The sequence below is a fragment of the Mycteria americana genome, chromosome 6, assembly GCF_035582795.1.
Source record: "Mycteria americana isolate JAX WOST 10 ecotype Jacksonville Zoo and Gardens chromosome 6, USCA_MyAme_1.0, whole genome shotgun sequence".
NCBI lineage: Eukaryota > Metazoa > Chordata > Aves > Ciconiiformes > Ciconiidae > Mycteria > Mycteria americana.
Genome location: NC_134370.1, coordinates 8727184 through 8749064, shown reverse-complemented (window position 1 = coordinate 8749064; position 21881 = coordinate 8727184). Strand labels below are relative to the sequence as shown.

General features: G+C 38.0%; 1 protein-coding gene across 1 annotated transcript in view; it reads right to left on the bottom strand.

Annotated features, from left to right (window-relative positions):
• The window catches only part of HSPA12A (heat shock protein family A (Hsp70) member 12A), a 109046-nt gene that overhangs the window by 82828 nt on the left and 4337 nt on the right, over positions 1–21881 (bottom strand). The window contains exon 3 of the mRNA XM_075504469.1: positions 4876–4994. Within this exon, the coding sequence (XP_075360584.1) occupies positions 4876–4978 (103 nt within the window). The 5' untranslated portion in view covers positions 4979–4994. The remainder of the gene's footprint in view (positions 1–4875; positions 4995–21881) is intronic.

Below are 21881 nucleotides of genomic sequence, written 5' to 3'. Positions count from 1 at the left end.
GCACACAGCACTCAAGGTGAGGCTGCACCAACACTAAATACAGCGGGATAACCACCTCTTTTGACCGGCTGGTTATGCTGTGTTTGATGCACTCCAGGATGCAGTTTGCCCTCTTGGCTGCCAGGGCACACTGCTGACTCGTATTGAGCCTGCTGTCGACCAACACCCCCAGATCCCTTTCTGCAGGGCTGCTCTCCAGCCACTCCTCTCCCAATTTATACGTGTGCCCAGTGTTTCTCTGTCCTAGGTGCAGAATCCAGCATTTAGACTTGTTAAATTTCATCCCATTAATCATTGCTGAATGCTCCAATCTACCTAGATCCCTCTGCAAGGCCTCTTGTCCCTCAAGAGAGTCAACAGCACCTCCCAGTTTGGTATCATCAGCAAACTTGCTAATGGTTCATTCCACTCCTGCATCCAGATCGTTGATAAATATATTGAACAGAACTGGCCCTAGAATTGAGCCCTGGGGAACACTGCTGGTGTTTTCTGTATCATGCTGGTGTGGTACTTTTTAAGAATTTGACTCTGACACAGTAGGCTGTCGCAGGTACAGGCTCATAGCTGTTACTGCACAGTGAACAAGCAACAGCTTGCTTTAAAAGGCTGTCTTTATTTTTATTGACAAGGATTACAGCAGCAACTCTAAGGGACACTCAGTTGTTATTTTCAAATAAGCAACTTGCTTGGAGAAGACAGCATTCAAAGCTCATACCAAGTACTTGTTATCACATGCCCATGAAAAAAGGTCGTCCTGACTCAATCATTAGTGCAATTACATTATGTCCTGGAATGTAGTAATAACTATTTTTCTGATCTAAAGTTAATAAAAAATCAAATCTGCTTTCCATCTGGCACTTATATATACACCTATATATAAACTTGTAAAACTCATTTATATGCATAAATTTATATATATACAAACATATAAATTTACATTACCTTTCTATATTCAGTTTCCTTTTTTTATAGTGTAGCCCTTAGCTGTCATACTGGCAGGATAGATACACTGGAATATCCTGCAGGTTGTTCAATGTGTTATGCCATATACTGTATTACATCACTTTCTATTATGTTCCATAGAAGACAATTTATAAAGAAGTCTTTCAAAGACCCTGATCCTTCCCACCTCCCTTATTTTGATGTTTCTCCTTCTGGATCACTTTTTATATGAAGTACGTGCAGCTGGACACAGCAATCCAGCGGAGGGCGTCCGATTGCTTCATATAATGACCCGGTCTCCTGGAGCAGAGTCCAGACAGCCGCGGAGAGGTGATGGCAAAGAACCAGGGCACTGTACAACAGTCTAAAATCAGCGGTGGATGTACCACATACAGGTAACAGGAGACAGGTGAGCACACTAAGCTAAGACACCCCGCATCCACCACCTCCCAGGTAAATCCGAGTGCTCGCTGTATAGCTTAACTCTGGGAGACGGCTGTCCGCCGGGGCCCCTGTGCTCCCTGGAATCTGGGTGCACTCCAATTCTGCCTGCAGCCTGCTGCTAAGCCTTCCAGCACACCCCAGCCTGCTCCTACACCCTGTCTCCCAGCACACCAAGGGCTGCACTCGGCAGCGTTTCACTTGCTCTTCCCCTGACTTCTCAAAAAAAAAATCATCCCACAGCTCTTCTAAGATTTCAGGAGTTTTCTGCAGCATGAAAGGTCTGGAGTGAAAGATGAAGATTTTGACCCTAGTCAATTGTCTGAGCTGCTGAACACCAATTGCTTCTGAGAATTTTCGGCTGAACTTGCTGCAAACCCATACTTAGTATTGAACCTGAGCCAGTTCATACCACAAAAGAGCTCCCATATCCCTTATGAAAAAGATTGTTCAAAATTGGACACCCAGCAGGTCATGCCATCATTAAAAAGACCTCTTTTGTAAACAGATACCAAAATGAGCAAGAAGAGGCATCCTAAAATATTATGAAACTTCTGGGACAGTAACCAACATAAAAAGCTTATCAGAGAATTTGGACCTCTGAGTTCCAAAGGAAACGCCTGCCAGCTCTGCCCCTTCTCAACAATTTATGAGACTTACTTTACCGATCCTATGCCTGGAGAAACCCTTCATAAATCACGAATGAAAGAAATCCTGCCTCTGAATAAAACTTCTCTTTTAATCAGTACCTTTATAACAAGAAATTGTTCTATTAAGTTTAACATCTTTCCTACAGTCAAAGAATATTTTTAAAGGGGAAAAGCTAGCCATGAAAAAAATGCTTCACTAACTGCTGGGAGGAGCATGTTTACTTAAAATGGAGCAAAAATATTTCAAATCACTCAGTGATGAAAATAAAAAAATACTATAGGAATGGTATATTTAAAGAAAATTATAATGTATATGAATGTCGCACTATTTTAAGTATATACTATTTATAATGTTATTAACTGCCATATAACTATATTACACAGAAATAACTATTAGAGGTACTTTTAACATTTAAATTCTATTACATTTCAATGACTTCATTTGGTAAGGATTTTTATTGAGTGAAAGCTGGGATAGCTTTCGTGTCTTCTACTGCATTCTGCTGCTGTATTACTGAAGTCAATGGGAGCTTTTTCATTGATTTGAGTAAGAATTGAACTTTACAGCTCTAGTCAAAGGGAGGGATCTTAGATCATCTTGATGAAGGGTAGGCAGTTTGAGTTGCTAAACACAGTTTTTGACAACTTCTGGTCAAATTAATATCTTAAGGCAGTTATCAAAAGAGTAGACAACATCATACTCTGCTGCCCTAAAAATATACACTTCCACATTTTCAAGGTTTTTTAAACCTGAATTTCCTGTCTTGATCTGTGAACTGTTACTGTGCATTGTTACAGTTATGTTTCATTCCTGTGACGTTCCATTCCAGAAGACCTGCATTTCAACACCAGAGACGCTGGTGCTGTATCTGCAACATAGCTTGCAAAGTGGTTTGAGTTCCTTTCAAATGAAATATAGCATAGATTTAAGACGATCAAGTTGACTGATGTAACACATGATAGAGCCTGCATAGTCAGTTATATTTGACCAATGAAAAATCCTCATTCTTTCCACAATATTCAGCAGGTTCTGCAATTTTTCTCTCAACGGGAGACAAAATGTTAGGTTACAGAACCCTTAAAATTCCCTGCTGGATCTCACAGAATCCGCAAGTCCCACCCCGCGGGGAATGCCACTTTCCAGCAGTCTCTACACATTCCCTGAAAGAGTTCAAATTCTTTACACCAATTGAACGCATTTCTCATCTCGTTTGAATGGCAGACTGAATGGAGACACTTGAGAGTTCTTGGTCACAGACATTCTAATTGATCTCTTGGCTGCAGTATACTGTAATTTGTATGGAAATATGCATTTCTCTGTGTAGGCTGTCCTGCAGTGGACTAAGCATAGTCATGTCACCTAACAAGAGCACTTTATGAACCATAATTTTCTCTGTTCAAATTATATCTCTCAACTTAGGAGGTACATGAAGAACCTTTCCATATACACACACACAGGAGAGAACCTGTCAAAACATGTAGCTTTGATAACATTGACTCAAAACCTGAACACTTAACAAGAGCTCTCTATGAAATAAAGGGGAAGAGGCTAAAAATCATGTATTCTTAGGCTAAAGTGCTTTCCACACTATCTGTAAGACAAATTTAGCTACAGCATTTGCGGTGCAAATCTCATTAGGTAGGCTGGTAAGTTATGCACGCAGAAACAGACTTCTAAGGATTGTTCTGCAAAGAGGGGGAACTGGCAGCATACAGAACGCTTCCTTTCCCACTCCCTGTGCTGTGGGATCTGGTGAATCCCCAGCTGTGCTATAAAGCAGACCTGTCAAGTCTCACGCACTGACTCATTCTTTTGTATCACACTCTGTCACTGCTGGCAGCGCACATTTTTATATGGCAGTACCATGGCTTCTCTCCCACTTTTGGATCCCACACATCAGATGCAGGTGGTCAGTCTGATCTGTGATTATCTGACCAGCTGCATCTGATGTGTGGGTCAAGGAGCAACAGAAAGGTCATGGTACTGGCACGGCAGCTGGGGAATGTGCTGTTTAGCAGGACCCAGTGCTGAGAGGAGCCCTGCTAGAAGGCATGCTCCCCTCTTAAGGCTATATGCTGCAGGATTCAGCTCTCTAATGGCTGGACATATGCTTATCACCTAACCTTGCACAGAAATGTGTGCCCCAGCACGTGGAATCTCACGTGTCTGAAGACCAGAGACTTAAGAAGTCTGTATTTATAGGCTTAGCTTTCTCATGAAATTTCTGCAAGAGAAAGAGATACGATGAGAACTCAGACATCTGGCTGATATTTCCTCAAGAAACCTTTTGTTGACCCTACCTTTTCCCTTATGCTATTATTGGTCAGCTCTTGAAGACACAGAAACAACCACATGAATTCTGATCTTTTTTCTTTCTCCTTGATTTACAAAATATAAAGGCAATAAGGAAGTCCTTATGGTGAAGGTAACACTTGTGAACTGATTTATGCCTACTTATGAGTCTCTCTTTGTGGCAATCAAAAATTACATTTCATAAATACATGTTTGTATGCACTTACTTAAAATGAAAAAGGCAAGTATTTCATTGCTGAGGTTTTAAATGTCATCCACCCAAAAAAAGCACTGTAAACATTTTAGTTGCTCTCAGTGGAGAAGGCCAGTGACTGACATATTAAAAGCCTCAAGGCTGCAGTTATTTACAAACTCTGATCTTCTAGATTCTTCCAAGTTTAATTCCCTTCCTCATCGTCAGCCTTCCCACTGCATTTCATTGACAGGCATGTTAACAACAATTTTGGTTATTCCTAACATTTCTTTCTCTGGCCTGATTTTTCATCACCTTTAGAACTATGCCAAGGAAGACCAAGAACTGAGAAATACCTCTATGCAGAGAGCTTCCATATGGTCTTGCGTACCATTTATTCCACACTGTCGGATGCAGCAGGCTTCCACCAATGCACATGATCCTCTGTGAGATTCCCATAAATACAGGAATAGCACTGCATAAACAGAGGCATAATAAATTAGCACATTTTAACAGTTTTCCTCACAAATATAGCCAAAAAAATCCAATAAAACAAGGCTGAGGAAAAAAATTAGACATGCTGTGCCTTTACAATAATTAGGATCTTATGGTTTATTTGACAGAAGAACTCCCTTTGGCAGAATCTCCACTGGCAACCACAATTTGTTCAGAGTGTCATATTTGTTGGAACACAGACATCAAATCTTTCACTACACATGAAAACCACAGTCCTTACATGTAAGGAGGACTTCTGATCTTAAAGATCGGTCATTCCTATTACATTGCTTGGCTCTGTATTAGTAATGTACAATTGCATTTATTCTTTATGTACTGAACCCTAAACACCTGCTAGGCTGGAAAATCTTCTTTGTGCATTTTTTTTATTTCATTATATCTAGAGGTGCAAACACAAAAAACATAAGAAACAATATATGGTCCACCCTATCCCAAGTCATCAAATACAATTAAAATAATGTTATTTTGTATGTGACAGTGGATAGATCCCAAGCAGACATTCTGTTTAAAACTTAAAGTACTAATTCGTACTAAAACCTTTTAAATGGAATGTGTAAGTTTTACTATCCATCATATAAGGTAGTAAGCAGTGGCAATGTGTTGTAGAAAAGATATAAAAGAGTCAAATACTTCAAGAATTCAAAGTATGTAGGTACATATCCATAACTCCCCCCCTCAGTGTGTGAGAAAACTGTATGAGTATTCAGAGAAGTCATGAATTAACACCATGCTTAAGCTTCTATAGCAGTCTATCGGCAATACCATTCTGCAGAATATAACATGCATCTGCTTTCTCTAAGTATTTTCCTCTCTAGTTACAGCATTTTCAGCTACTGTTGTTGACTGCTATTTCTGATCGAAGTGAAATAAAAATTATCCCCTGCAGGTATTGTTCACCCTTTCTTTTTTCCTATGGTCAAATGAACCCAGGCATTCATGAGTAAAAACAGCTATCAAAATTCCACACGAGGTCTGAATCCCTAGTTATCAGTTTACACCTGAGAATTTGAGCTTTCCTGTTCCCATAACTCCTTGATTTTATTTGCCACGTTTCACCCATAATATTCCACTCACTGCCTTTGGAACAATGCAAATACTTTCACACGTGCTACCACCAACTACAAGCAGCTTTTGCTACAGTTATTTCACTAACCCTTAAGGAACTGGACTCAGTCTTCAAAGTGATTTTACTAGTGAAGTCTCAGGCTGTACCCACCTCCCACAATGTGGCTTCACCAAAACAAAACAGATGGGAACTAGCTTGGCATTTTGGCTGTACGTAAAGTTGTACCCCGCATGCAAGAAGGGCTTAGGAAACCTTAATGAGTTCTCCAGAACAAAACTCCCCTTCTAAAAATACTCCCACCAGTTCACTTCTCCTTTCTTAGGTTTTGCTCACAGGTCTACCAATAGTTGATTTTATACATCTACTTTAACATCAGTGGAAGAAGAAATGGGATCTACATTTCCAGTCCACCTTTGAGTAATGCATCCACATGCTTCCACTTAGGAGGGAAAACGTTATTGGAAATGTTTGGCAGATAAGCCATCTTGTGCAAAAATCAATGTTTTATGTATCAGGCTGCCTTTGTGTCCCCTGCTCTGCGCACATTGGAACTAAAACCAACAGAACACCCTCACTTTCCAGTCCTCAACAATCTTCTCTCCTCTTCTTCCCCTCTCTCCCCAGTAGTTATAGTAGGTTAAGCAGTTCTCCCACACCAGCACAGAGGGCAGCCATAGGAAAATCTCATTATTACACTGGACAGAACATTACAATGGTGATAAAAGGGGTAACTCCATTTAGCCTTACCTGGCTTCCAGATTTGCAGTCAAAAAACAACTTAATTTTAAGGATCAGATTATGATTCTTATTACCTTCCCATCATAACAAAGGATTCAAATACTACATTTCTGTCTTTATTAGCAGATAATCTCTGTTATTTTGGATGTCCAGTACTTTATTTACTTAGTTTCTCCAAAAGAGAATGAAAAATTTCATTCTTGAAAGCTTTCTGATTTTTTCCCTCCCCAAAATTTATTTGGTTTCATTCTGCTATTGAATGTAAAACAGCTGGACAAGAGAAAAAAAAGGAGGGTGCTCTAATGGCCAGGATTAATTAATCAAAGAAAGAGGATATCCATGCCTCCTACTGGCAGCTTTGCAGCTCTGTATTTTGCTTCAGTGGATCCTTAGCAACATGTAGAAATAGACACAGGACAGGGAATTGAAAAAAGGAATGTGGAGGCTGCTGTTTGTCTGGGTTTGATTCTAGCTTCCTCCTTTTCCTCTACTCTTTCAAAATAAGGAAAGAAAAGAAAAGATACACACCACATGACCCAAATTTATACTTATTTCCATTTTAAAAGAAGATTCCCTCCTAATTTTTTGAATACTGTAAAGGCTGAACATTCAACTAACCCACTGTGTTTAGGCTTCCCTGAGTGCTTCACAGAGATTTGTTAAAGATATAAAATAGCATACCAAACAATGAAAGAGCTTGTTTCCCCAACCATTTTTGTTGAAAGCTACTTTGTATATGTTCCTATGCAACAAAAATTAAGTTTATGAGTAGGTGTTCCATGTTTTTACAAACTCTACACTCCTTAGTTGTTATAAGATTAAAACAATTTTCTCCCTCAGTAAATGCTTCCCTTGAAAACCACTGGAAGCACATAATTCATCTGTCCATTTATAGCTTCTATTTTCTTCTAGGCACTGAGAAACTGCTGATTGTGATTGTTGTTTTCCCTTTTAAGAAGCCAATGTTGAACAAGTGACAGATAAGACAATTTAATGTTTCAGTGACCATACAGATCAATTTTTCATTTATTCCAAAGTTTAAAAGGAAAAAAAGATAGGCAACCAAGGTACGATTGCAGGGATTTTGTTTAGCAAATTATTCTTCTATACGCAGAAAATTTAACAGGCACTCTCATTAAACCTGCAGGGAGTTTTAAGGTAGCTTTAGTCCTAATATTTTTCAAAAAAGGCATTCAAAGATTTTTCCCCTGAATCATTTTCTTCTCTACAGAATCTATCAGAAAGGTTTGGAGATATAGTACAAGTCTTTAACTGTGAATATTAGAAAAAGAAGAAAGAAAAGAAATGCATTACCACAAGCTGCAGAAGATCTCAACAAAAAGACAGATAAGTGAAAAGCGAACATTATGCAGTTTCTGTATTCTATAGAGAAATGGAAAAACCACACATTGTTGGGAAAATGTTTGTATGGAAAAGATACAGGATTGGTATCACCTATTAACACTTACCCATTCCATACAAGTCACTGTAGGGTGACGGACACCTGATTTGCTCTTTCCACCCACTTCATTTCTTCCTGTTTTTTCTCCCTGTAGACCTCTGCCTTCTGTCCCTGCAGGACCCAAGTGTGCCATCTGATGTGCAACCCTATTAAGCAAGCTAGCATTATAGCATCATATGTGGGCTGGCAAAGTGTGTGTACTCAGCCCACTCACAACCGGGTCCTAGCAACATGATGGCTGCACACTTCATACAGGTTCAAACCTGAAGACACTAAACACTGGTGCAATCTGTTGTTCTACATGCAAGCGACCCTTCTGGAGAGAGGATGGCGGCCTTGCGTATCTGACCTGGCTGTCCTCAGGAAGATTAAGGACGAAGAACACCTAAGTCAGAATCTCCCTCTTTCCATTCATTCATAAGGAGACTGAACTTAGATGCCAGGACTGTTTACCTGTACCCAATCCTGCTGTCAAACAAGATGGCACTTGCAGGAAGTTATGCAGTCTTCATGCTATCATCCCACAAAAAACAGAAAAGATAGCTACTCAACAGTGAATAGTCAACAGTGACATCTAAATTGCTATCAGTAATAGCTTCAGCTTACTGAATACATGCAAGAAATTTAAAACTTATGTCAAGGATTTTACAGTGATATCCCAAGCAATCTTACAAAAGCCCTGGAGATACTATGTTGGTTTATATTCACAAGTCTTATTGACTTTGCAACTTTAAACATCAGGGAATCACTAAAAAACCCCAGAATTTTAGATTCAGAAACATGAGAAGCAATCCTAGAGATAAGCCTGTTCACTTTTTTTAATTATTATTTTTATATATAGCATGAAAGCTACTAAAAATAGCAGAAAATACCCATCCTTGTTCCTTACGAGGCAAAGTTTTTTCTGCCTTTGGGCTAAGTCCTGCTCATTTTCCTGATGGGAAGTAGAATTTTAAATCCCAGGGATGGGTATCTGTGAGAGTAATTCAGAACATGGGTCTATAGATAGTAATTTTGCTCAAGTATTCACTACAAGATTTTTCCATGGGCTTAACTGTTATTCTCATGTTTTAAAATGTTACAAATCTTAAACCGTATTAATGAACATGTTTCTATGCAAGTTTTGCAGTATAACAGAATTACATCACTATCAGTACCCTATAAATAACCTTTGGCTCTGCTAAATGCTAGAAGCAGACTTTATTGCCTCATATACTACTCTTGACCACTTAATTAACTACCACAAAAGCTAATTAATTAGACATCACAGTCTCTAATCATTCTGGAATTTGCTCTATTATGTTCAGCTGGAATATCCTACTTCCTCAACAGACCCCCTAAAGTTTAGATGAACACAATAAAGCACTTTGGGTCTTTCATTCTCATCTTTCCAGATACTCAAGATCAGGGTGGGAATATTTAGATTTATTTTATTACAGATTTTCCCTATTTAACTCTGTCTTTACTACAATGGATGTTTTTGTGAGCTTGGAAGGCTTCAGCCTGTTTCAGTGTTAGTGTTCTAACATTTTAACCTAACATTGCCAAAAAATCATTCTTAAGAAGTCAAGAAGAATTCCAGTAGCTTAACTCAATGACTGCCTACTGCTGATATATCACAACGTGCATATCACACGCATATGTATTTTATGAAGCAACTTACCAACTAAATTCAAAAACTGTACCTCCAAAATTTTAAACTGTTTTGTCAACAAGATGCAGCCAGTCTGTAAAGTCATCCTGTGTATCGTGGTGGAATGAAAGTACCAATGAGAAACAAGCTGATAAATTGGTTTGACTAATCATTAAAACCCATCTAGTATAACCGTTTTAGCTGATCTCGTTTAAGTCATTCCGTGAAGCTGCCAAGAGAGTTCAGGGACAGGTCGATCTTCTATTCGCATTATGCAAGGATCAGGCAGATAAAATCCGATCAGTTACCTGAGCGTTCTTGCATTTATATGTAATTATTCCCTGTTGTTTTAAAGCTTCCATCTGGAGGAAAGAAATCTGTTCCGCTTCTGACCTTTTTAGACCTCATGTCACTGTATTTAGCTTTAACAGATGGATTCTACTGATCTGATACGAAGATAGAAATAAAAGATTGAAAATATGAAAAGACTGGAAAAATATAGAATCATTAAAGCCTTGAGTCATTGCTAACTGCAGGTCAGTGGGTGAATCTTCACTGGATTCATGGGTCATTGATCAGGCCTCACAGTTTGTTCTTGCCTTAAACTGCGAAAGAATTAAAAAGACTATTAAGAAGGTGACTGGCACTACCTTCCTCTAATGCACAAGTCGGTGAGAGCAGAAAGGACTGTTAACGCACACTGTATCTCCAAGGTCATGACTACTCCTAACAGACAACTATAGTCTAAAATAAGTACCAGTTCTGAGCAACACTCGGATCTACCTTGTGGGAGCAAGAGCAATTGCTCTGAGCAGTGCAGATCCTGTAGGAGAGCAGAATTCTTCCTATCTGTGCATGTCTTTTCTTCCTGTTGTTGGTCAGACTGAGTAAATCAACCATAACTTTCTTGCAGATTCATATACAAAACACTTCAATAAATGAGTTTATTCTTCCTCCATAAAAAAAAAAACTGGAAAAATTATAATAATCAATAAGAAATAATGAAAGAACTTCTCAGAACAATACACACATGAACTAGCTAGTCACAAAGAAAGGAAGCAACTAAACTTTTGCAACAGGAATATTCAGCTTGGGCATGCATTTTATGCTTAAAGAGGAAACAGGTGAAGAAATATTTCTGAATCTTATAAATGGAGACGAAATTCACAGCACAACCTGATTCTCTGTCCTTGGTTCTATTCACTCTGTCCACTTTATAAAGATAAAACTGCAAGGCAGGATGCTTGGATAGATGTGTGCTGCAGCCTAATATAACCCTACATAGTATGGAGTAAGCTACAGCAGCATGAGTTTCTGGGCATATTCCCAGAACAGTACAGAGCAGAGGAAATGTGCTTGTAGAGCAGCCTTGTCCTCCCCACATACTCATCTGAAGATTCATGAATTATACATTTTAGGCTATGTGATGTGCTGCAATATGTGGATATAATAAAATAGGGAGACAAAGACAGATTTCAGTAACTGTCTTTAAAAAAAACCAGCATTACCTTCACGGTGTTCTGCATTTTAAAACTGTTTTCATCATTTGAATAACTTCTCATCGCAGCTTCACCTTTCCAGGAACTGCACTTTAAGATGTTAAAAATGTACATTTGATGTGTCCATTTTTTTAATAACTGATTTGTATAACATGAACAGCAAATAAAATTTTTCAGCGTGCAACAGAAACCAATTACCTACTCTTTCAGACATACATGCATTTCTGCAACCTGCTGAGGATCTGCATATTTTATGACAGTAGACACAAAGTCAAACTACAAATGAAGACAGAGGACAGAATGCAGAAAATTATGATTTGGCATTATCAAATTGGTAATTGGTATTTTTGGTATTACCAGTGCACATTTGCATAATCATAATGCTCCGTTGGAACTATCTGGCAAAAAGTCTGTACCCTGTCATTGTCACCAACTTTCCAAAACGAGTCAATATTACTAAAAGAAGGCTAAAATTCTTTTAGACAGCAGGAAATTAGTAACACAGAAACAGCAAGCATTCTGCTTCATGCTCTTTGACTCCAAGTATCAACGAAATAGCTCTACATTCGTAATACAAGGAAAACTACTTTTTAAAATAAATCATATCAAAAGAAAAAAACATCCCCTCTGGAAATTACCCTGTAGGCTTACCACCTAGCCAGCAACTGTCCTGCATGCCAAGTTCTTTTTATGACGATGTAATGAAAATCAGATGTACACTACAGAGCCAGAAAGCAGATTAGGCAAGATATTGACTAATGTGATTCATTGTATTTTCTAGTTAAATTTTCTCCTTGAAGAAACGCATGTCCCACCATTACCTTCCTATTTCAATATTAATCTCTTCTGAAAGATAGGAATATTGTCTTAATAAACTATGTAACACAACTTTTAGGTCTCCCTATTTGGAATGTCTTGCTGCTGTAATAGTTGTCCTCACTGAAAATTATTTTTTATTAAAATACTGCAATGGAATTACACTTCAATTGTTCTTGCTCTCATAAAGTATAACTGCTTCTCAGCTGTCAGTTCCAATCTTCTACTGTTTCATAGCTACAATTTTGCTGAATACAATAGAAGAGTATTTGTTTTCTCCAGAGCTGAATTTCTTTTGAGTTGTCTTTTGGATCAGAGATAAGGGCAAATTAAAAAAAAAAAAAAAAGGCATTTAAAATCATTAATAAGAAAGGATGCAACTGTTTCCTATTACAGTCTTCCTGTTTAAAGAAAAAACCACACCCTATTATTGCATTATGACTACAGCTATCAAGTGATATAATTTCCTTTATTGTTTCCTGTCCTTAATATTATTGAGCATTATTAACCAGTTGTCTGTTACTATCCAACTGCTACCTTTTACTTTAGCAGTGGTTTCATGCCATAGAGGCCAAAGCAATTCCTGCACATAGTAACTGTTACGTAAATAGGGAACAGTTAAATTCATCAGCTTAAACTGAGAAGTCTGAAATCTAGTTGCAAGATCTGAAAACCAGAACATCTTCTGAAAATCAGATTCATCTTAGACTAAAGAAATCTAGTAAATTATTTCCATCTTAATCAGTCTAAGGCTTTGTGCCATTTCTTGGTAAACTATTTTGAAATCCTGAGTTATTTATACAATGGTCAGCAATTTTTTTATGTTTGAAGGGCTATTTTCTCAGTTAACATAAACTAGCATAACTCAGCTGAAGTCAAAGTGCCATTGATTAACCAAGTGAAGATATCCATTTAAAAAAGCCAATTCCCCAATACACTGATGATCCCATTTTACAGTCATCAGCTGTCAAGACACCTAAAACTGGCCAACTACCAAAAGCATGTGGCCACATATGAATATGGCCAGTGTGCTACTAAGAAACAGGTGAGATCAAAGGAAAACTTTATTTATTTTCTTATTGTTTTTAAGAAAATACTTTTACTACAGTAGTGATGAAATAAAATTTTAAGCATGTTCTAGGCTTTTTTTGTGATTGTGGAAGCATTTCTGCTGTTTCTGCACCAGTGCCTAAGGTTTATTTGGGGAGGGGAGGGAGAAGAACTGCTAATGATCTCCCAGAGATAAATGAAATTGCTGATTTAGTCAAGCCCATTCTTGACCTTGACACAAGATGGGACAGGCAAAGGGAAGAGCTCAAAATAGAGCAAGTGAAAGAAAGGAAGATCAAACGAATGCTCAGGTCTGGCCAAGACCCCCCCTACATTCAGCTAACACCTGGCTGAGTTAGAAAACATGACCAGCCCAACCTTCCTGTTGGAGCCGATTGAAGCTGTCAGCTCCCGGCTTGTCACCCACTGCATCAGGAGGCCCCTGGGCTGCCGCAAGAGCCCTAATTAGGCAGAAATGGCACTTCGGCAACTGACCCGCCAGGACCTTTGGCAAAGCATTTAACATCATTAGTTAACATTTTTATTAAAAAAAGTGTGAATGTAAATGAACAGCCAATGCATTTCAATAGGGTTTGTCGGTGGCATTGCACGCCCCCCCACTCTCCCAACCACACACACACTTTTTTGCATGAATAGTTCACTTGTTTTCTCTAAAGGGGGATGGGGATGTAGAGAATGTTTTTCCAAGGGAACTAGACGTGTTCAAAGCAGAAGCAAGGTCTTAAACAATCAGACACAAACTCTTGCCTTTTGGGGAGTGTGTTGGTTAGTGAACAAACAACTAAATGCAACCTTACCTGCACATGCCTACGGGGACATCTGAAAGGGAAAGTATGCATAACCCAACACTGGAACAGAGAGATACACAATCACATATTCATCTGATTGTTCTAAGTGTATACATTGTATTTTTGTTCTTTTCTGTTACATCCAGGAATAGGTACCTAATCCAGTAAGCCTGCAACGCCTTGCCTATCAAATGCTACAGCAGTGTAAAAGGATGAACATCTAAGAATATACTGTCCTCCTCTTTCCTTAGAATTTCTTTAATCATTGCACATTACCTTTGACAGAAGATTATCAAAAATACCACTCAGGCATATTAACAACCTACATTAATTAAGTCTCCACTGGCAGCAATTTATGTGTGAAAAGTTATTTATTCATACAGACGAGTATGCAGCCTTGAAACACTTTATTAGTACTCAATTTTTTCTGCAGGTTCTTTAACTGAAGAGTTTCCATAATTTATCAATAGTTGACCAAAATCCTGGCAGTTTTTTGGAGATAAGAGACACAAGAAAATGAAATTATTACAAACATACTTTTTAATAAAGAACTGGACAGGACTTGGAAGGGTGTCCAGTCCTCAGATATTTTATGCCTACTTCCCATGAACATGCCCCAGTCCATCTTCCTTTTATTTCCTTTCAACCCATTAGCTCCTTCTTCCTCCAAGGGAAGCTACAATATTACATAATTAAAGTTAACAGCACTGGGGCTGTTTCCTTAGGCCAGATAAAGACTATGTTACCTTAGGTTTTGGAATTTGCTCCCCCAATCTATAACAGCCATATGTTACCAGCAACACTTTTGTTCCACAAAAGAAAATATTTTTTCATTTGTTAGGAAATCATTCCATTACATTGTAGCTGCATGGACTATCATTTATGCCTTTTATAATAAAGCACAAAAGTAATAAGAGATTAAAATAGATCTTCCACATAAGGTACTTGGGATGAAGGTGCTGAATGAAGATGTTGGTTCAAAACCCAACTCATCAGACTTGCTCTGCAGCCCGTGGAAGTCTATCCTCTTTCTCAGATCCACATATTAGAAACTGGAATAACAGTACTGTCATTTTCTCACACATGGGTATACCCAGCGGTTCTGGTCCCTGACTGTTTCCAAGCCACATAAATGCCATATCAGGGGAAAAAACAAAACAAAACAAAACAAACCAACCTTAGCTATGCACCTTATCCCTGTTTGTTCAGTTTGTTAAATAAGCCAACCTTCCTCCTCAACCCTGACCTCAGTACAAAGGGAGAAGCACTGCACTTCCATACATCACCTGACAGGGAAAACCAGACCATACCTTCAGACTACATCAGATGCCTCACAAATCTCCCATTCTGTGACTGAGACGCAGCAAAGTTCGTGTCCAAAAAAGCCAGAATAAGGCTACACCAAGGACATACCTCTACCCCACAGTGCAGATGCAACCACTGTTAACCTGTTTAGTTTCTTTTCAGGAAACTTCTATCTTGTGTTTGTGCTATGCCTAGTATAAAAAGGTCTGACTGGGATTCCAGGACCTCTGCACTAATAATAATATGCATACACAATAACAAGATTTGTACAAACAGAGAAAACAAAAAGAATGTTACACACATACATGGTACACATGAGTATGCTTACACACACAAGGACTGTCTGTTCACAGGATGGGTAAAACCCTCTCCTTTGTAAATGCTTTGGGATCTATAGATTATGTCACGTAAGTTCTTACTCTCTTTGTGTGTGTGTGTATGTATACACAAACAAGTGCTTTCATTCTCTTTTTAAAAAAAGTATGCGTAGCCTTCGAGGACACTCTAGGAACATCAAAAGAACATGGACTTCTAAATATAGATTTTTAAAGCACAATACGAAGTCTAGAAATCTATGTAGGAAGCCTGGCTTGACTTTTTGACTCACCTGTGAGAGCAAGTGAGCAGCTAATTTTGGCAGTATTCAAATCATTGTTTACCAGTGAATTAAGGAAAACAAAATCCGTATCTATCTTTCTAGAGCAGAAATAGGAAGAGATAAATATTAAAAAATGTATTTGCTGACAATAATCATATGGTGACTTGCCTATCCTAATGATGCAGTTTAGAGGTCATTAGCTTAAAAGCAGTACTAGTAAAAAGAATAAATGCTCTTTAGAAATTTGCCCAAAAGGCTGAATCATACAAGGCTCTAAAAGTTGGTAACAGTAAAGTGTCTGTATATGACCCCTTTTCCCATCACATGACTATTTTCCAGCCTAGTTTTTCAGTATGGCTTCTCCTCTCCCACTGGGAACTAGAGGGGTGGGTGAAGGGAGACAGAGGTGACAGCTTATTGAAAAGCTCGCGCTCCCTGCCTAGTTTTGGCTCATTTTCTGCAGGTGCCTCGCACTATAGCCACAATAGGCTCTGGAAGAGAGGATTCAGACCTGTCAACAGCTACAGGAGGCAACTCCACAGCTTTGTCTTACAGGCTAACTTCATTGTCTGCTGTTCTGAACCCTGCAGCACAGGCACCCGTTAATGAGATGAGCCCCTTTTTCCTCTATTTGTTCCTCACTCTGTTTCTCTTGCCTTTCTGTAATGATTTAACTTGATCGTATTGGTTCCTTTCTAGTGGGGACTGCTCCAATGATCAGATAAGATAATTGCCTGTAGAATACTGCTCAGCAACAACTATTACTTCCTTGGCTGAAAATGTCAGAGCAATTGAAAGCTCTTAGTGAAGTTCAAGAACAAGGAGGCAAAAAAGAAGCAGTTCCTATATATGGATGTATCTGTGTATATATAGCAAGTTTGCAGTAGCCAGCTCTCCTGGATGATCTTGCTTTATAAGCACCATTTTCCACATATTGTATATTTTCATGGCTTTTTTAAAAAGCTAAACAACACATACACACACACCAATTCACATAAAGAAGTATTTCTGTCATTTACTTTGGATTTGTATGTAATTTACTTCAGCTTTGGAAGACAATAGTATATAATCACCTCTTCTGCATTTTCCCCACTTCCTATTCCATTCTTAGAAACCAAACTAATGCAATTTCTTTTTAATCTTAAAATATTGTCTGTATACAGAAGATGCTGAGGGAAAGCCTGGAATGGCTCAAAGAAGTGGGTGGAGCTACTGAATAGTGCTGTGGGTTTAATGCCCTTCTGACTTACTCGCTTGCTAGCAACAGCGACTTGCCAAATATTCAAACAGGACCATGTTTTGTGCTCTGTAACTTTATGAATTGGCAGCTAACAGAAAAATGCTACACCAAGAAAAGTCATATAAATATCACACTCTGAATCTAAGTACAATTAAAATAACAGAAATAATCGGGCCAGTATTTGATTTGTTTCTTCATCTGAAACACATGCTGTCACTCCTAACAAACACGTGATGTTACGCACTGATGAACAATTCAAGAATGCACCCAAAGACATCATGGTTTTTATCACTAAAGTGTGTAGGCTCTAGAGGTTTTGTATGAAATCAGGATCTCCATTTATTTGACTGACAGTACAAATAAGCAAGAAAAAGCCTACACTTGTAAAAATTTACTCAGAGCAAAATCAGAAAAAAATGCAGAAAGCCTCATCCTTTATCATTTTCCAAATCACATTTTTTCTTTACTACATATGTACTGTCACCAATAATACACCATCACAAAGTTATAACCATCAAATCTTTTTACCATAAATTCCATAATGAATAAATAGCTTTTGGAAGCTTCTTAGCGTTTTGCAAAAAGGATGGAGAGCTGGATCAGCAGCTGGATCACTACAGGCTATTCATATACTGAGTTGCTGAGGAACCACCACAAGGAAATTCCTTACTCTTTGGTAAGGAACTCCAACATAGGCAACTACATGATGGCTGTTTTATGTAGTATCACAAGATTACAAGCACCCAAACCAGCATGACTGATAAAATACCTGGAGAGATTCAGGCTCCAATTTTGCAATATAACTGAACCAGACTTATACTAGTTTAATTACATGAAGTAGAGAACCAGATGCACAGGTTGTTTATACATTGAATATTTCAGAAACTGAACTACCATATTAGAACTAATTTCATGGCTACATTTGGTTATACAGAGCTACATGCAGTAAGGCTTGCTCCCTGATAAACTGAATGAATTATAGTATAGCTATCCAATTAAAGTAAGCAGTGATTTCTAAAGTCCATTACATAACTTATTCAGAATTACTTCAAAGCTTTTGCTGGATGATATAATGTTTTACAACAGTGAAGTAAAAGGATTCAGCAGACGTGTGAAATACCATTTCCTCTTACTCTTTTCACAGGTATATTTTGAAAACTCGATAATTGCAACAGGCTCAATTTTTTCAAATATACAGTCCCACAAATTGTTTGTCAAAAATAGAGTGGAAATTATATCTAAAACTTCAACACCAAGAACTCTGACATCGGAAACTGAGAATAACTGATCTCTCTTTCTGTCTGAAGCTTAGGGTAGCAGTCTGACTCTGGAGCCCTTGATAAAAACTCACACTTCTAGAGAAAAGCTGGAAGTGGTAATTGCTACTGATGCTTGTCCTGAAACAACATGGCCTTTCAATGAACTCCCATTACAGCGCAGCCTAGTGCAGTAGCTTCACAAACACTTCATGGTAGTCCTGAAAAAATGACCATTTATAAGTAGGAAACACAAAAGAAAAGCTCTGCTAACTTCTGACAAGTAGCCAGGGCATTTAAGATGTTCCTGTGCTCTTTTTCTTGCTTGTTATAGTCAATGCTCACATAATATGTGTAGAATTAAAACACAAAACTGCTAATTAAGAGCTATGTTGTTTATTAAGATATTTTGCTGCAAGCAGGCAGCAATTCATCTCAAATTAAAGCCTAAAACACTTTTAACTTGTACTTCATATGCAAAAAACAATGCACTGCTCGGTATACAGAGGAGGTCAAGAGTAGATGATCCGATAGTCCTTTGTGGATTTAAGCTTGTAAGTGCTAGGATACCATTTAACTTTAAAATAGAGCAATAGTAAGCACTTCTCAAAATAATTTCATTGTGTTGTTTACTTATACACAGCTTGCACTGCCAGAATGTTCTAGGTTGTGTGAGATCGACCACTTCCCTCCCCATGAATGGAGCCAGTAACTGAGTATTAAGAAACTGGCAGTCAAAAAACGTAAAGGTTTTACACTCTGACAAATAGAGTTGTGCACATTTGGTACTATTCTTGGCTTGATTACTAGACATCAGCAGTTGACAATAAATATATCCTCTTTCTTTGCTGAGGAAAGTGGTGATTTTTATGATGGATGTTTGGCCACATTAGGTGTACTGATTGCTTTCTGGTTGAGTCTGATGAGTTTTACACACCGTCCTTCTCATTGCTTTAATTACGTTTCACAAAATGTACAATTGCAAATGCACTATCTTCCTCCAGTTCTAGAGGGTTTTCTGTCAAAAAATTCTTTCTATCGGTTCCTCATGTTGCTTTCAGTAGGTATTTGTAAGAAACGGAGACTAGAAAGGTCCTATATCATAGTTAAAGGTACATTCCTATCAGTGCAATACACAGCGAGTAGGCAATATTTTCAGTGGATAACATGCATGTTTTTTAATAAATATACAAGTCCTGACAGAAATTTAAAGTCTGACACTGAGTTCTGTTCTTAAGCACAATTCCAGTTATGCTCCATCAAACCATAATCTTTCTTACACTAGCACAATCAAATACATCATGTCATAACACTATAACCAAACTCAGTTATGCAATTTTCATCAGTGCAATTAATGCAAGAAAGATACGGACTTACTGGAGTAAGCCCTGCGCAGGGCACAAAGATGATTAAGGGACTGGAGTGCCTTTCATAATAGGAGAAGCTGAGAGATCTGGAACTCTTCAGCCCGGAAAAGAGAAGGCTCAGGGGGCTCTCATCAATGTATAGAAATACCTGATGGGAGAGAACGAAGAGGAGGAAGCCAGACTCCTCTCAGTAGTGCCCACTGGCAAAACAAGAGGTAATGGGCATAAATTAAAAAATAGCACATTCAATGTAAGACAAGAATATGCTTTTTGCTGTGAGCATGATCAAACACTGGAAGAGGCTGCCCAGAGAGGTTATGGAGTCTCCCTCTGGGGAGATATTCAAAACCTGACTGGACATGGTCCAGGGCAACCTACTCTAGCTGACCCTGCTTGAGCAGGGCAGATAGATTAGATGATCTCAAGAGGTCACTTCCAGCCTAAATGACTGTGATTTTGTAATTTACATCATAGTATAGCTTCAAGAAAGAAAGACTAAGTTTTGTGAAAACTCACTTGAGAGCTGTACCCTTGTGCTCTAGGAATCTGAAATATTGGGTTAATATCAAACAGCATTTTCTTCAAAATGCCATCATGTTAATTACCTTACTGCTATATTCCTCAATCATTATATAGAACCAAAAATATTTTCCAAAAACAAGTCACATTCAGAAAGATAATATTTCTACATTTTCCCACATGTATTTAATTCTTGAAACCTGTTTATCAAAGTTTAAAGAAGAAAATAAAGGGAGGTTTTGTATTAGAAACAATTACTATCTCTATGTCTGCATCAGCCACTGCTTAATTTTAGAAAATAGGTGTATTTGAAATCTGAACTAATCCCCTCTGTGCAAATGCACCATGCCTGACTATTTCGCCAATAGTCACATCTTTTCCAAAACACTGCAAACCCACCAGACTGACCTCATGTTCATAGATCTCTTTAATTTCACGCCATTCTGTAACAAATGCTATGGATTCACAAGTCTCATCAACTTTCAGTGGAAGTCAAAGGTGTTCAGCCTTGCTCAAAATCTGCTGCTTTGAGACAAGCCACACAACTAGCTTTTAATAAAATTCTACCAGTACACAGAATTTATAAAAACAGTATTTTCTGGATGAATACACCCCCAAGCAGTAATGCCAGTCAATAGATTCTTTTCCTTCAAAATAAGGTATATTTCATTGCATCAGCTGGATATTATTCAAATGTATGGCTGAATATCTTATATGGAACTGTGAATAATATGTATTCTTCAGAAGTCATACTCTGAAAAGCTTTTCAGTTTACAATCACATCCAGCTTCAAAAATGTGCATATTTTTTAAGAATACGTAGGAGCAATATTTCCTTTTCCTTTTTTTTTTTTTTACTTGAGTCTTGAACTGAAGAAAACTATTAAAGATAAGAATAGAAATAAGGGAAAATAGAGAATTTTATCTCCACAATTCACACAGCATTTCCCTAATCTCAGGGGAACTATTTAAATCTTGTTTATAGCAAAAAGTAGGATCAAAATGGTTATAAATGTAATACGACTTTCATACAAGATCTGAAAATTTTGGGGGTGTGTGCAAAAAATACCAGCAACAGAAGGCAAGTTTTTTTGAAAAAATAACATATTTTTGAACTAAAGAAAACTAAATTAGAGCAATGGAAAAAAAATGAAGTCAGTTATAAATTCATCTGATCTTATGGGCTTATCCCAAAATGATAGTTAAGCTTTTGCTCCAGATGGTGCAATAGTGTTTGTGACATCCACTTTGAACTGCAATCTAGTTATGTGTCAAGCAGGAGAGTCCATTATTCACAGCATCAGTGCTGGGGAAAGAAGGTTAAAAGTTCAAGACATGCCCCAAGTGATTAAGGTTGTAAAAATCAGGAGATATACCATGGGGGGAAAAAAAATGCCATTCTTCTTTTTCTTCCATACTCAGTTTCTCCCAAAACCTGTGTGTAAGCAAAAAAAAAAATCACGGGATTCAGGAAAGCCCCAATTCTCAA